This window comes from Aspergillus ambiguus (genome assembly GCF_047715705.1).
Source record: "Aspergillus ambiguus strain CBS 117.58 unplaced genomic scaffold BDV59scaffold_48, whole genome shotgun sequence".
Taxonomy (NCBI): Eukaryota; Fungi; Ascomycota; class Eurotiomycetes; order Eurotiales; family Aspergillaceae; genus Aspergillus; species Aspergillus ambiguus.
Genome location: NW_027395561.1, coordinates 98,446 through 113,435, shown reverse-complemented (window position 1 = coordinate 113,435; position 14,990 = coordinate 98,446). Strand labels below are relative to the sequence as shown.

The window sequence follows — 14,990 nt, the reverse complement described above, 5'->3', positions numbered from 1 at the left end:
TCAACCAAGCGCGGAATTAGTACTGGGGATTAACCATTCTTAACTCCGCGAAATCCCGCGTCGTGGGTGACGGATGTTGGAGTCATGCTCCGACATTGTGTGGCCTCGGTGGGTTTTAATAGTGTACTCTTTAAACACCTGCAGCGTTCTCCCAAGGTCATGTGGTCTGTAGATGCAAGGAAATCAACAGGAGATATTATCGGCACCGACCCTTGACTGTCGACAATACATAGAAGATGGAACATCCTTCAGATAAATGGCGTGACAAAAATAAATTATTACCACAGAATGGGGGAAAAACATATCATACGATCACTACACTTCACGCAACTGAGACCAGTACACAGCACCAGTACTGCGAGTAGATTCATGCACCCCAAAGCGGAAGGTCGATGCCCCAGGCCAGTGCCCATGTGATGGCCCGTGCATCAACCCCGTCAGACCTTCCGAACTGCCTCCCACCTCATCATCCACGCCGCCCATCTCACTCTATCTTCCCCCCTCCTTCTTCCATTTACCTCGTGTCATCGTACATGCCCTAGAGGTTGGCTTCAAATGTCCACCCCAGGGTGTGCTACGCAAGAATGGCGCAAGCGGGTCCGATCACGGACGTCACTCAACGTCTCTTCGTAGAGTTGAAGTCCAAGAATGAGGAGACGCGCGTGAGAGCTGCCTACGAGCTTTATGACAATGTCCTGGCCATCTCGCGAGGTAAGCTCTTCGATCCGCTGTCGCATATCGGCTCCATACTAACAAATTTCTCTTCCGACAGACTGGCCGCCCGAGAAATTCCTCGAGTTCTATAACGCCGTCAGTCAACGCATTGCGCAACTCGTCGTCACCGGTAGTGACGCCCACGAACGAATCGGCGGCTTGTTGGCTCTCGATCGCCTAATAGACTTTGACGGTGTCGATAATGCCCAAAAGACGACTCGATTCGCCAGCTACCTCCGCAGCGCCCTCCGCAGCAACGATAATGTGGTGTTGGTCTACGCTGCCAGGGCCCTCGGCCGCTTGGCTAAACCGGGCGGAGCTCTGACGGCGGAACTCGTCGAGAGTGAAATCCAGTCAGCGCTCGAATGGCTCCAGTCAGAGCGACAGGAGAACAGGCGGTTTGCTGCGGTTTTGGTCATTCGAGAACTTGCGAAAGGATCACCGACCCTCCTTTACGGCTTCGTGCCCCAGATCTTCGAACTCATCTGGGTGGCCCTTCGCGATCCCAAAGTCGGCATCCGGGAAACTGCTGCCGCGGCTGTTAGCGAGTGCTTCGAGATTATCGCCGCCAGAGATATCCAAGTTCGACAACAGTGGTTCTCGCGGATCCACGACGAGGCATTGCAGGGATTGAAGTCGAATAATATCGACTGGATCCATGGTTCTCTCTTGGTGCTTAAAGAGCTCCTCCTGAAGGGTGCTATGTTTATGAACGAGCACTATAGGAACGCATGTGAAATTGTCCTCCGTCTTAAAGACCACCGCGACCCCAAGATTCGCACACAAGTTGTTCTCACAATCCCCATCCTTGCCTCTTACGCCCCGGTCGATTTCACGGAGATTTATCTCCACCGGTTTATGGTCTATCTCCAAGCGCAGCTAAAGCGAGATAAAGAACGCAATGCAGCCTTCATCGCCATCGGCAAGATTGCCAATGCGGTCGGCGGCAATATTGCCCAGTATCTGGACGGGATTATTGTTTACATTCGGGAGGGACTGGCACTGAAAGCGTGAGAGATGCTCTCTTTCCACAATACCTGTGAAAATGACTGACTTTTCAAAAGGAGAAATCGCGCTGGCATCGACGAAGCACCGATGTTTGAATGCATCAGTATGCTGTCGTTAGCCGTCGGACAAGCTCTCAACAAATATATGGAAGCGTTGCTCGACCCGATATTCGCTTGCGGTCTGAGCGAGTCTCTGACCCAAGCCCTGGTTGACATGGCCCATTATATCCCGCCGATCAAACCGACTATCCAAGAGAAGCTTTTAGACATGTTAAGTTTGATCCTGTACGGCGCTCCGTTCAGACCACTTGGATGCCCAGAGAGCCGACTGCCTCCGATGCCATCATTTGCGAAAGATTTCGCTCCACAGGAGCCACACACCGATGGAGAAATAGCTCTCGCTCTTCACACGTTGGGAAGCTTTGATTTCTCCGGTCATATTCTCAACGAGTTCGTTCGTGATGTCGCTATCAACTATGTTGAGAATGACAATCCTGAGATCCGCAAAGCTTCGGCGCTTACATGTTGCCAACTATTCGTCCATGACCCAATTATCAACCAGACCAGTAGTCATTCGATCCAGGTTGTGAGCGAGGTCATCGAAAAACTGTTGACTGTTGGTGTCGGTGATCCCGATCCAGAAATTCGGCGTACCGTCTTGTGGTCATTGGATCGCAAATTTGACCGTCACCTCGCGCGACCAGAAAACATTCGCTGCTTATTTTTGGCAGTCAATGACGAGGTCTTTTCCGTCCGGGAGGCTGCCATCTGCATTATCGGTCGCCTTTCTAGCGTGAATCCGGCTTACGTTTTCCCACCGTTGCGCAAGTTGCTCGTGAATCTCCTGACAGGCCTCGGATTCGCCAGTACCGCTCGTCAGAAGGAGGAGACTGCCCAGCTAATCAGCCTTTTCGTTTCGAATGCGACGAAGCTTATCCGATCGTACGTCGACCCTATGGTGACAACTTTGCTCCCAAAAGCAACAGATGCCAATCCAGGCGTTGCCGCGACCACCCTAAAGGCCGTTGGGGAACTTGCCAATGTTGGAGGAGGCGAAATGAAGTTATACCTACCTCAACTCATGCCGATTATCTTGGACGCGTTACAAGATCTTTCGTCTCACTCCAAGCGCGAAGCAGCGCTGCGAACTTTGGGCCAACTGGCTAGCAACTCTGGATACGTCATTGACCCTTACCTTGAATATCCTCACCTGCTCGCCGTCCTCATCAATATCATCAAGACCGAACAAACTGGTTCTCTCCGGAAAGAGACGATCAAGTTGCTGGGTATCTTGGGTGCGCTGGACCCCTATAAGTATCAGCAGATAAGCGAGACCACCCCAGACGTCCATCACATCAACGAAGTGCAGAATGTATCCGACGTGGCACTTATCATGCAGGGCCTGACTCCATCAAATGAGGAATACTACCCAACTGTTGTCATCAACACTCTGATGCAAAATATCCTGCGCGAGAACTCACTCGCTCAATATCACTCCGCCGTCATTGAAGCCATTGTCATTATCTTCAAGACTTTAGGTCTGAAATGCGTCCCTTTTCTTGGACAGATCATCCCAGGGTTCATTTCAGTCATCAGAGGATCTCCCCCCAGTCGACTGGACTCTTACTTCAATCAAATGGCAATCTTGGTTAACATTGTCCGGCAACACATCAGAGCCTTCCTTCCGGAAATCATCGAAGTCATCCGTGATTTCTGGGATGCTACATATCAAGTCCAGGCGACGATATTGTCCCTTGTGGAGGCCATTTCCAAGGCTTTGGAAGGGGAGTTCAAAAAGTATCTTGCGGGGCTTATCCCGCCTATGCTTGATACCCTTGAAAAGGATACTACTCCACGTCGCCAACCCTCCGAAAGGATCCTTCACGCTTTCTTGGTGTTCGGCGCAAGCGGGGAGGAGTATATGCATTTGATTGTTCCATCGATCGTTCGCCTTTACGACAAAGCCCAGAATCCTCCGAGCATCCGAAAGTCCGCCATTGACAGTCTTACCAGACTGTCCCGCCAAGTTAACGTTTCTGACTTTGCATCCTTGATGGTCCATTCCTTGTCTCGAGTAGTCGCAAGCAACGACCGTATGCTGCGGCAAGCTGCAATGGACTGCATTTGTGCTTTGATCTTCCAACTCGGCCAAGACTTCACTCATTATACCAACCTCCTGAACAAGGTTCTGAAGCACAACCAGGTTAACCATGTTAACTATCAGATCCTAGTAAGCAAGTTGCAGAAGGGCGACCCTCTTCCACAGGATCTCAACTCGGACGAAAATAACGAATTTAATGAAGACAGCACCATTCCAGACATCGGCCAGAAGAAAATGGTAGTCAACCAGCAGCACCTGAAAAATGCGTGGGATGCTTCTCAAAAGTCAACCCGTGAGGACTGGCAGGAATGGATCCGGCGGTTCAGTGTGGAACTACTGAAAGAATCACCCTCGCCAGCCCTGCGTGCGTGCGCAAGTCTTGCGGGTATTTACCAGCCGCTGGCAAGAGACCTTTTCAATGCAGCTTTCGTGTCCTGCTGGACTGAGCTTTATGATCAGTATCAAGAAGAACTCGTCCGGTCCATAGAGAAGGCGCTCACTTCTCCGAACATCCCTCCTGAAATCCTGCAGGTCCTCCTCAATCTTGCTGAGTTCATGGAACATGACGACAAGGCCCTTCCGATCGATATCCGCACCCTTGGGAAGTACGCCGCCAAGTGTCACGCATTCGCCAAAGCTCTCCACTACAAGGAATTGGAGTTTGAACAAGACCAGAATTCAGGTGCCGTAGAGGCCTTGATTACTATCAATAATCAGCTCCAGCAGTCCGACGCCGCCATTGGTATTCTTCGGAAAGCCCAAGCCTATCGCGATGTGGAGCTGAAGGAAACCTGGTTCGAAAAGCTGCAACGCTGGGAGGAAGCACTTGCTGCATACAAGCGGCGCGAGAAGGTCGACCCGGATTCCTTCGGTGTCACGATGGGCAAGATGCGGTGCCTGCACGCTCTTGGCGAGTGGAAAGTGCTTTCTGATCTTGCTCAGGAAAAGTGGAACCAGGCATCCTTGGAGCATCGTCGGGCTATCGCCCCTCTGGCCGCGGCAGCTGCCTGGGGCCGCGGTCAGTGGGAGCTGATGGATTCTTATCTCGGTGTTATGAAGGAACAGTCACCCGATAGATCATTCTTTGGTGCCATTCTTGCTATTCATCGGAACCAGTTCGAAGAGGCAGGGATGTATATCGAGAAAGTGCGCAATGGTCTTGATACAGAACTGTCTGCTCTGCTTGGGGAGTCGTATAACCGTGCCTACGACGTTGTCGTTCGGGTCCAGATGCTTGCTGAATTGGAGGAAATTATTGCGTACAAGCAGAATATCGGTGACCCGGAGAAGCAGGACGCGATGCGCCAAACATGGAATAAACGATTGCTTGGGTGTCAGCAAAACATTGAGGTCTGGCAGCGCATGCTCAAGGTTAGAGCACTCGTGACGTCGCCCCGGGAAAACATGGACATGTGGATCAAATTTGCGAACCTGTGTCGCAAATCTAACCGCATGGGCTTGGCCGAACGCTCTTTGGCGTCTTTGGAGACGGTTGTGTCTGACACCAATGGGACACGAGCCATTGCTCCGCCGGAGGTTACTTATGCGCGGTTGAAGTTCAGTTGGGCTACTGGACATCAACGCGAATCTCTGCAGATGCTGAAAGAATTCACATCAAGCCTCACTGAAGACTTCACACGATTCAACGCGATCATGATGTCTCAACCAGAACACAGTGGAATCAATGGTGTAAATGGCATCGTTGATGTGAACCATACGGATATAATGGATCTCCGTCAGCGAATTGGCGACGTGGCAAAATTCAGAAAGCTTTTGGCCAAGAGCTACCTTCGGCAAGGCGAGTGGCAGACTGCGTTGCAACGGGGTGACTGGAAACCGGAGCATGTGCGAGAAGTCCTGAGCTCATACGCCGCTGCCACAAAGTACAATCGGGACTCCTACAAAGCGTGGCACTCGTGGGCTCTGGCGAACTTTGAAGTCGTAACGACAATTGCAAGCCAAGCAAGTCGAGACGGTGCCACAATGGCCATGGTTCCTGGTCATATCGTCACAGAACATGTCATTCCTGCTATCCGTGGCTTCCTTCGGTCTATTGCTTTGTCGTCGACGTCGTCGTTGCAGGATACGCTGAGATTCCTCACACTGTGGTTCACACATGGCGGCGATCAGGAAGTCAATGCTGTTGTTACCGAAGGGTTCACCGCTGTAAATATTGACACCTGGCTTGCGGTTACGCCCCAGCTCATCGCACGCATCAACCAGCCTAACATCAGAGTTCGGAGCGCCGTCCACCGTCTTCTCGCTGAGGTCGGAAAAGCTCATCCCCAGGCCCTGGTGTATCCATTGACTGTTGCGATGAAATCGAATGTTACTCGACGTTCGCAGTCTGCAAGCAGTATCATGGACAGTATGCGCCAGCATAGTGTGAGACTTGTTGAGCAGGCTGATCTGGTCAGTCATGAGCTGATCAGGGTTGCGGTCCTGTGGCACGAGCTTTGGCATGAGGGGTTGGAAGAGGCGTCGCGGTTGTACTTCGGAGACCACAATGTCGAGGGAATGTTTGCAACTCTCGCACCCCTTCATGAGATGCTCGATAGGGGTGCTGAAACCTTGCGTGAAGTGTCGTTTGCGCAAGCGTTTGGTCGCGATCTTGCCGAGGCTAGGCATTACTGCATGCTCTACCGCGAGACTGAAGAGATTGGGGATCTGAACCAAGCCTGGGATCTGTATTACACGGTATTCCGCAAGATCAGCCGACAGTTGCCGCAGTTGTCCACGCTGGATCTGAAATACGTGTCACCTAAACTTAAGGATTGCTCAGACCTCGATCTGGCCGTTCCCGGAACCTACCAGAGCGGTCGACCGATCATCCGAATCCTGAGCTTCGACCCTATATTGCATGTGCTTCAAACGAAGAAGCGTCCACGGAGGATGACGCTCAAGGGGAGCGATGGGAACTCCTACATGTATGCGCTCAAGGGCCACGAAGATATTCGCCAGGACGAGAGAGTTATGCAGCTGTTTGGCCTGGTGAATACTCTTCTTGACAATGATGGGGAGAGTTTCAAACGACACCTATCGGTGCAACGATTCCCTGCCATTCCCCTGTCTCAGAACTCCGGTATCATAGGATGGGTGTGCAACAGTGACACGCTGCATGCGTTGATCAAGGAGTACCGTGAGAGCCGCCGCATTCTGTTGAACATTGAGCATCGGATTATGCTGCAGATGGCTCCTGACTACGACAATTTGACTCTGATGCAGAAGGTCGAGGTGTTTGGGTATGCCATGGACAATACCACCGGCAAGGACCTCTACCGTGTCCTGTGGCTGAAAAGTAAGAGCTCTGAGTCTTGGCTTGAGCGGCGTACGAATTACACACGTTCCCTTGGTGTCATGTCGATGGTGGGCTACATCCTTGGACTCGGCGATCGCCACCCGTCCAATCTTCTGTTGGATCGGATTACCGGCAAAGTTGTGCATATCGATTTCGGCGATTGCTTCGAGGTTGCAATGCATCGCGAGAAGTATCCGGAGCGGGTGCCGTTCCGGCTGACGCGTATGTTGACCTTCGCGATGGAAGTCAGCAACATTGAGGGAAGCTATCGCATTACGTGTGAGGCAGTCATGCGTGTGCTACGGGAGAATAAGGATTCGCTTATGGCGGTTTTGGAAGCTGTAAGTTCTACTCAAGTGAAAAGCCTCCGGGGACTTTTACTAACTGCTGTCTAGTTCATTCATGATCCACTGATCAACTGGCGTCTCGGGATCCGCGAGTCTCCTGATCGCATGCCGTTCTCATCGGAGCGACGGCAGTCGGTGATTAGCAACGTCAATATTGAGCATGGGGTTCAGCCCAGCAATTTTTCCCGTCACCGCCGACCTTCCATCCTGGAAGGAGGTATTCTGGATGCGCAAGAGGGCATCCCGAACGAGGCCCGTGAGGCCCAGAATGCCCGGGCGCTCCAGGTGCTCGCGCGTGTCAAGGAGAAGCTGACAGGCCGGGATTTCAAGCCCAGCGAAGAACTGAATATCAGTGAACAGGTGGACAAACTTCTGGCTCAAGCCACGAGTGTAGAGAATATCTGCCAGCACTGGATTGGATGGTGCAGTTTCTGGTGATTTGGAGGATTTTTTTTTTTCTTTTTACGATGGCGTCAAGTTGTGTGTGATCTGGATTTTCTTTCCGTTCTCTTGCATGGCACGGGGGATACTAGTATTTACTTCTTCTACTTTTTCTTGACTTTGTAGACTTATGCCTGATCCAGGTGGTTATTGTGAGATAATCGAGATCCACGTTCATATCAGTATAGGCGAGTAGAGGCGTGTAGTTCCTGCGGACGGATAGCCGAGGTCACGGGCCGCTCCCCTAATGACGACTTTCTTCTCCCCATCATCATCCTTTCTTCCTTCTGTCAAACACCATGTGAGTTCCCACCTCACACCCACTCGACCAGACAGTTTCATCCATCATGGCATCTGCTTCCTCTTCTTCCGCTCCCCCTGCGGACGGGTCGCCGGCCTTTCATCCGGTCCTGCGCAACGCTCTCCGCATCTCGCTGAGTGCCAAGGAGTACAAGCTCCTCCACGACTACGCTGGCCGACGCGCACCTGGACTGCAGGCGCAGCTACCTTCTCCAGCGAAATTTGAAGCTATCGTCCGCTCTAAAAGTAAACACAATGAAGCGTCGGTGCGTGCGTCGATACGCGTCTTCCTACTGTCGGGGGCCTTGTTGAAGACCCTCGAGTTGATCCTACGTCGGCTCCGGAAAGAACCCAGGTGAGTGTATTCCCCATCGGGACTATATGCAGAAGATCGAGGCTGACTCGATGCATAGCCCGAAAGCCACCGCTCGCACGTCCGGGTTTCGGTCTCCCAACTTCCGTCTCTCCCTCTCGTTCTCCCTCGTCCTGCTTCTCCACCGACTGCTCTATCGCTTCTTCACACGGTTGCGCGCCAACCTTCGCACCAACGATGCCGAGCCATTCCGTATTCGTAACCCCCGGGTATCAAAGGCGCTGACGTCGCGATTCGCCCCGGCGGTAGGGGCTAGCGTGGCGGGCTTTGCATTGGGGATCGCGCCACAGGAGCAGCTACGCAGAGGACTGGCGATCTACATGGCCACGCGGAGCTTGGATTTCTTTTATAATGTCTTGGATGAGAAGGGGTATTTGGAGAGCAGACCGGAGTGGTTTGGCAGCTGGCTCTTGATGCCGATTTCCTGCGCGCAGTTATTCCATGCGTTTGTGTTTGACCGCGAGGCCGCTCCTAATGTCGGTGACACTGGTCCTTAAGCTTTCTGGTGGGAATCTTTACTGACGGGATGTAGTGGTTTGGAAACATACTCCTCAGTTCGAAGGCTTACATACAAGAGCGGCCGGAGACCGTGGCCGCCGGAGTGGCCTGGCCTGCCAAGGAGGAGATTGTGGATTCGCTTGCGACGATTGCTAACCTCCGCTGGCCGTGAGTGTTCCTTGGAGTTACCTTACCAGTAATAATATGGTGGCTAACTTGTCCAGGGCATTTGTATCGCCTATCCTCCACCCTGGGGATTCCAAGACTTTGCCGTCCGCCGTTCAATCGATTTCTCCGATCACTGGCCCGGCACACCCGTCGATTGAAAGCCTCTCCTGTGCGCTGATGCATCCAAGTAGCCCTAGCTGCGGAACAGCATTTCTACATCATATCCTACTGACGGCGCCGCCGCTCGCTCGGGTGCTGACCACGGCCACCCTGGCGATCTCGGCGCTGAAGTTCAAAAGCTTCATGGCGCATCCGATCACAACGGCGAACAAGGTTTCGAAGCAGATTATCGCCTTGACGGCGGTGCTTTCCTCGTCGGCGGGATTAGCATGGGGCAGTCTCTGCCTGTGGAATGGACTTCTCCCGCGGAAAATGCTGCCAACGAAACGGTTCTACCTGAGCGGCGCGTTGGCCGGCGTGCCGTTCGCGGTTCTCACGCACAGTCGCAGCGCGTACCTGGCGATCTTCCGGGCGGCGATAGACTCAGCCTGGAAGACAGGAGTGAAACGGGGCCGGTGGACGGGGTGGAAAGGAGGCGATCTGATGATATTTGTGCTGTCGTGGGCGTTGGCCGGGGCGATTCTGGAGTCACGACCGGCGGCGGTGGAAGGGGCTGGAGTGCGCAAGTCGCTGGCTTGGATGCGAGGCGATGGATATGTGGACGCGGCGGAGAAGAAGAAACGGAAGGAGGAGAAAAAGGAGAAATAGTGGCGGAAGATATGGGATGGAGTATGGGATATGGAGTATGGAGTCTTGTACACAGTAGAAAATGCGGGGAGATCGACGGCGGAGGAAGTTGCCCCACGGGATAAATTCCCGTTCTGGGGTCGGCCTTTATGGAAGTCAGTTTCCGTCTTGTACTTCTCTCTCTCTCTCTCTTCTCCTCATAAATACCTCCTCAATTCTTCTTCACCCCCCTCTACATCGCTCAACATCCCTCTGTCCTCCCTCTACATCATGTCTGCCACCAAGCTCAAGATCGGCTGCGCCGGCCTCGGTCGCATGGGTAAACGTCATGCCCTGAACTTCCTCGAGCGCACTCCCCGCGCCGAGCTGGTGGCCGCCAGCTCCCCCGACGATAGCGAACTCGAATGGGCCAAGGTCCATCTGGCTCCGTACGGAGTCAAGCTGTACAAGAACTACGACGACATGCTCAAGCATGAGGGTCTGGAGGCCGTCGTGGTGGCCTCCGCGACCGCCGTGCACGCCGAACAAGCCATCAAGGCCATTGAGGCAAACAAGCATGTTCTGTGCGAGAAACCCTTGTCGACCAGTGTGGAGATTGTGCGTCCCGTTCCCCCCGTTCTCTCCTAGGAGACAATCCCCCCTCCCACTAACGGCAACCCAGTCCCAAACCGTCCTGGACGCCGCCGCCAAGAAGCCCCAACTGAAGGTGATGTGCGGGTTCTCGCGGCGGTTCGACGCCTCGTACCGTGACGCCTACAGCAAGATGGTGTCCGGGGCGCTGGGGGAGCCATCGGTGCTGCGCAGTCAGACGTGCGACAAGCTCGACCCGACGGGGTTCTTCGTGGCGTACGCGCAGTTCTCGGGCGGCATCTTCGTCGACTGCTCCATCCACGACATCGACCTGACGCTGTGGTTCTTCGGGCAGGACAGCCGCGTCAAGTCCGTGTCGGCGGTGGGCATCACGGCCGTCGAGCCCGACCTGCGCAAGCACAACGACCGCGACAACGCCGTCGGCCTGGTCGAGTTCTACAACGGCAAGGTCGCCTACTTCTACGCCTCGCGCATGATGGCCGCTGGCCAGGAGGACACCACCGAGATCATCGGCACCCGCGGCAAGGTCACCGTCAACGCCCAGCCCGCCCTCAACCTCGTCAACATCTTTGACAACTCCGGCATCCGCCGCGAGATCCCCCAGCACTACTACGATCGCTTCGAGTATGCCTTTGTCACCGAGGCGAATGAGTTCACCGCCTGTTGTCTGGAGAACACCCCCGTGCCGTTGAAGCTCGAGGGCGCCGTTCAGGCCGTGCGCATCGGCGCCGCGCTGCAGGAGTCGCTGATTACGGGGCAAAAGATCTTCTTCGACGAGAACGGGAAGCGCCTGGAGAAGACGAAGCTATAGATTAGAATTACATAGACTTGTTGGTTAAATACGATTGCATGATGTACATGACTGGTTTGTTGATGTAGCTTGGTAATCGGTATAGGTATTATACAATAAGTGCAATAGGAGCACGACGTAGAGGACGCTTGATAAGCTTATCGGATTTAGTACCAGATTCAGGGATCTACTTGAGTTTACTATTTTTTTTTTAAAAATATATATATATATATTTTCTGGATATTTTAAGCTGGTTACGGAGTACATTCGGGAACTCGTTTCCGAGGCTACGGGGACAGAGTAGGAGCCGGTAATCAACAATTTATTCATAAAAAAGTCATACAGTTTATTGTCGTCGCTCATAATGCAAAAAAAGAAACATTGCTCAGATAATTCTTAAACGAACAATCTACCACTTCAGCACCTTGCTGGGGAAGAACTCGTCAATAAGCTCAAGGTAGTAGGGCTTCAGCTCCTCGACCGTCGGGACATCGTCGCTCTTGCTGTACAGATCGTAGGGGTTGAACGCCTTGACCGCCTTGAGCATCTCCTTGTCGTGGTCGTTCATCAGCTCGTGGTATGCGCCCTGGTTGTGCCAGGGGTAGAACGAGTGGTAACGGATCATGGCAAGCGCCTCATCAGGCAGGGTGCTCTGGTCCTTGACGACGTGGTAAAGGTACTCGTCGTGACCCCAGGAGAGCATGACCTTGTCGAGGCCGCAGCCGGGGCTGTAGATGCCGAACTTGGAGCCGTAGATCTCGTGGCCGTAGTCCGGGTTGTCCTTGAAGGACTCGGTGCCGTAGATGATACGGTCGTCGAAGGCGCAGCCGACGGGGAAGGTGTCGCCCACGACGTCCCACTGGCCCTGGGCATCGAAGAAGTACAGCAGCTTGCCCAGGTCGTGGATCAGGCCGGTCAGCTGCATCCAGCGGGGCTTGCCGTCGCGGCGGATAGCCTCGGCGGACTGCAGCAGGTGCTCGATCTGCGACAGCGAGGTGTCCGGGTCGGACTCGTCGATCAGCGTGTTGAGCTTCTCCATCGCGTCCCACACGGACATCTCAGCCCGGGTCTTGGAGTGAAAGGCATGGCGCGCCTTGAGGTTGTAGGCCACAGTCTGCTTGGTGTGCTGCTCCTTGTAGAAGTTCTTGACGCGGTCGCAGGCGTCCTCGTACTGGCGGAACTGGGTCTTGTCCTTGTTCTTGTCGAACTCGGACTCTTCGTAGAGGTCTTTCTCGGCCTGCTTCTGCTGCTTCAGGACGTTGACGTTGTCGATGGCGTCGGACAGGTCCTCGAGGGCCTGCCCATCACGCTTGGTGTTGAAGACGGGAACTTCGGGGGTGATAGCGACGGGTGCCATGATGGGCGTAAATTCTGTTTCTTTTGAGTGTGGAGGATGTAGAAGGATGGTGGGGAGATGAGGATGAGCTCCGGGCCGGAGAAGGGGGTATATATAACGGGTTTATGGGAGTTGCCGTACGGACGGTTGTTTTGTAGTGAAGATGAGAACCAAGATGCACTGGAAAGTGCCGTATAGTGGATCAGAGTGAAGGAGAAGGCATCTGGAATCCGAACATCATCCAATCCCCAGATGGCACTTTGCAATCCTCCAACGACCGATGGGAGATCTGCCCATACTGGCGACTGGGGTGTGTCACGTCGATCGGATTCTGGGTTCCGTTGTCGAGGCTGTCCAGCCCAGTTGACGATGGAACCATGGGAGTGGAGGGGATCGCCCGCACAGGCACGCCATGGACGCCATGACAGTGGATGGAACCAGGATCCACACCCTCCCCGGAGATGGCCCGGGGATTCCTCCGTCATTGGGAAAGGATTCAGGTTTCCGAGGGCTTTGTCAGCCGGGAAGGATTTCTCTTCGTGAGGTTCTTATTCTGTTTCTTTTCCTCTTTCGGGGGTTGCTTGATGCATGAGATGATGCATGATGCGCGGCGTCCGACGGTGTCGTCACCAGCGGGTCTTTGCATTTTCGAATGAAGGATCTTAGAATTAAGTAGTGTAGAGACCGTACAGAGAATAGACAAAATAGTCGTGAGTGTCAGCGAATGTCTCTGAAAAGAAAGACGGGAGAGAAGGGAGAAAGAAGAGAAACTCCGTCCGGGGAAGTCGGGGGCAAATAGCCCGAGGCCGCGGTGATTGGGGGAAAAACCACCCCGAGTAGTGGCGGGGGAGGGGCTGTTTTTCTCCCCTCATTCCATTTCTTCTTCTTCTTTCTCTCCTTTCCCTGTATTATATCTCTCCTCTATTCGCTTTTTCCCTCTCAATTGACCAATTCATCCTTTCAACAATCATCATGGCCGTCTGCGACACCAAGTTCAAGCTCAACACCGGCGCGGAGATCCCCGCATTGGGTCTCGGTATGTTCCTAGTCATTGACACTCGCGACCAACCAGCTGACAATTTCCAGGAACCTGGCAATCCGCCCCTGGAGAGGTCGAGCGCGCCGTCAGCCATGCCATCTCGGTCGGCTACCGTCACATCGACACCGCCCACTGCTATCAGAACGAGCAGGAAGTCGGCCAGGGCATCAAGGAGGCCCTCGCCTCCGGCAAGGTCAAGCGCGAGGATCTCTTCGTCACCACCAAGCTCTGGTGCACCTACCACACGCGCGTGGAAAAGGCCCTCGACAAGAGTCTGGAGCTCCTGGGTCTGGACTACGTCGATCTGTACCTGGTTCACTGGCCTCTGGCCATGAACGCCAATGGTTTGTTTACCACATCCTCCGAAGAGACAAGACGACTGACCAGCAAACCAGGCAACCACCCTCTTTTCCCCAAGCTAGCGGACGGCTCCCGTGACATTGACCATGCTCACTCCCACGTCACCACCTGGAAGAACATGGAGAAGCTCGTCGGCACCGGCAAGACCAAGGCCATCGGTGTCTCCAACTACAGCGTGCGCTATCTTGAGCAGCTCCTCCCCCAGGCCACCATCGTCCCCGCCGTCAACCAGATCGAGAACCACCCCTCCCTTCCCCAGCAGGAGATCGTCGACTTCTGCAAGCAGAAGGGCATCCACGTCACCGCTTACAGTCCCCTGGGCAGCACCGGCAGCCCGTTGTTCACGGCCGAGCCCATTGTCCAGGTGGCCAAGAAGAAGGGCGTTACCCCCGCCACGGTGCTTCTGAGCTGGCACGGTATGTATCTTTCTTACCTCTTTGTATGAGTGGCAACGCCTAATGCTCGTTGTAGTTGCCCGTGGATCCTCCGTCCTGGCCAAGTCGGTCACCCCCTCCCGCATCGAGGATAACCGCAACCTGGTCCAACTCGACGCGGAGGACATGGCCACCATCGCCAAGTACAGCGACGGCCTGGCCGCCACGAAATCCTTCCAGCGGTTCGTGTATCCTCCCTTCGGGGTTGATTTCGGATTCCCCGACAAGTCGTAGATGGTAGAGCGATATTAGAAGGGAAGTGTACATAAGATATCCTTATAGACATGAATCAATTGTTATGCAGCTATATGTGCGGTATATTGACCTTCGGCCTCTTTGACGTGCTATGCACCCTATCCCGGAACAAGTATTCTTATCTTGCTCAAGCATCATGCTTTTTCACTTCAAATCACATGAGATTGTCCGCATCTCATGAATTACTCGCC

General features: G+C 53.9%; 5 protein-coding genes across 5 annotated transcripts; 4 read left to right on the top strand and 1 right to left on the bottom strand.

The window, feature by feature from the left end:
• Nucleotides 1-458: 458 nt before the first annotated feature.
• On the top strand, nt 459-8,080 carry tor (putative TOR pathway phosphatidylinositol 3-kinase TorA). The gene is made up of 4 exons (XM_073691252.1): nt 459-711; nt 773-1,724; nt 1,779-7,461; nt 7,516-8,080. The coding sequence occupies exons 1-4, from the start codon at nt 585-587 to the stop codon at nt 7,903-7,905; spliced, it is 7,152 nt and encodes a 2,383-aa protein (XP_073543727.1). The 5' UTR covers nt 459-584; the 3' UTR covers nt 7,906-8,080.
• A 123-nt stretch (nt 8,081-8,203) lies between these two features.
• BDV59DRAFT_124061 (uncharacterized protein) lies at nt 8,204-10,116 on the top strand. Its single transcript, XM_073686857.1, has 4 exons — nt 8,204-8,563; nt 8,622-9,057; nt 9,114-9,247; nt 9,304-10,116. The coding sequence occupies exons 1-4, from the start codon at nt 8,256-8,258 to the stop codon at nt 10,013-10,015; spliced, it is 1,590 nt and encodes a 529-aa protein (XP_073543726.1). The 5' UTR covers nt 8,204-8,255; the 3' UTR covers nt 10,016-10,116.
• A 148-nt stretch (nt 10,117-10,264) lies between these two features.
• BDV59DRAFT_205679 (putative NAD binding Rossmann fold oxidoreductase) lies at nt 10,265-11,396 on the top strand (the record flags this gene model as incomplete). The annotated part of the gene is made up of 2 exons (XM_073694683.1): nt 10,265-10,591; nt 10,656-11,396. 2 exons carry the CDS (start codon nt 10,265-10,267, stop codon nt 11,394-11,396), a joined length of 1,068 nt encoding a protein of 355 aa, XP_073543725.1.
• A 332-nt stretch (nt 11,397-11,728) lies between these two features.
• BDV59DRAFT_210609 (inositol oxygenase) lies at nt 11,729-12,861 on the bottom strand. Its single transcript, XM_073695630.1, has one exon. The coding sequence runs from the start codon at nt 12,730-12,732 to the stop codon at nt 11,785-11,787; it is 948 nt and encodes a 315-aa protein (XP_073543724.1). The 5' UTR covers nt 12,733-12,861; the 3' UTR covers nt 11,729-11,784.
• Nucleotides 12,862-13,586: 725 nt separating this feature from the next.
• Nucleotides 13,587-14,850, top strand: BDV59DRAFT_187611 (putative glycerol dehydrogenase). Its single transcript, XM_073691251.1, has 4 exons — nt 13,587-13,747; nt 13,798-14,094; nt 14,146-14,526; nt 14,582-14,850. Exons 1-4 carry the CDS (start codon nt 13,684-13,686, stop codon nt 14,776-14,778), a joined length of 939 nt encoding a protein of 312 aa, XP_073543723.1. The 5' UTR covers nt 13,587-13,683; the 3' UTR covers nt 14,779-14,850.
• The last annotated feature ends 140 nt before the right edge of the window (nt 14,851-14,990 follow it).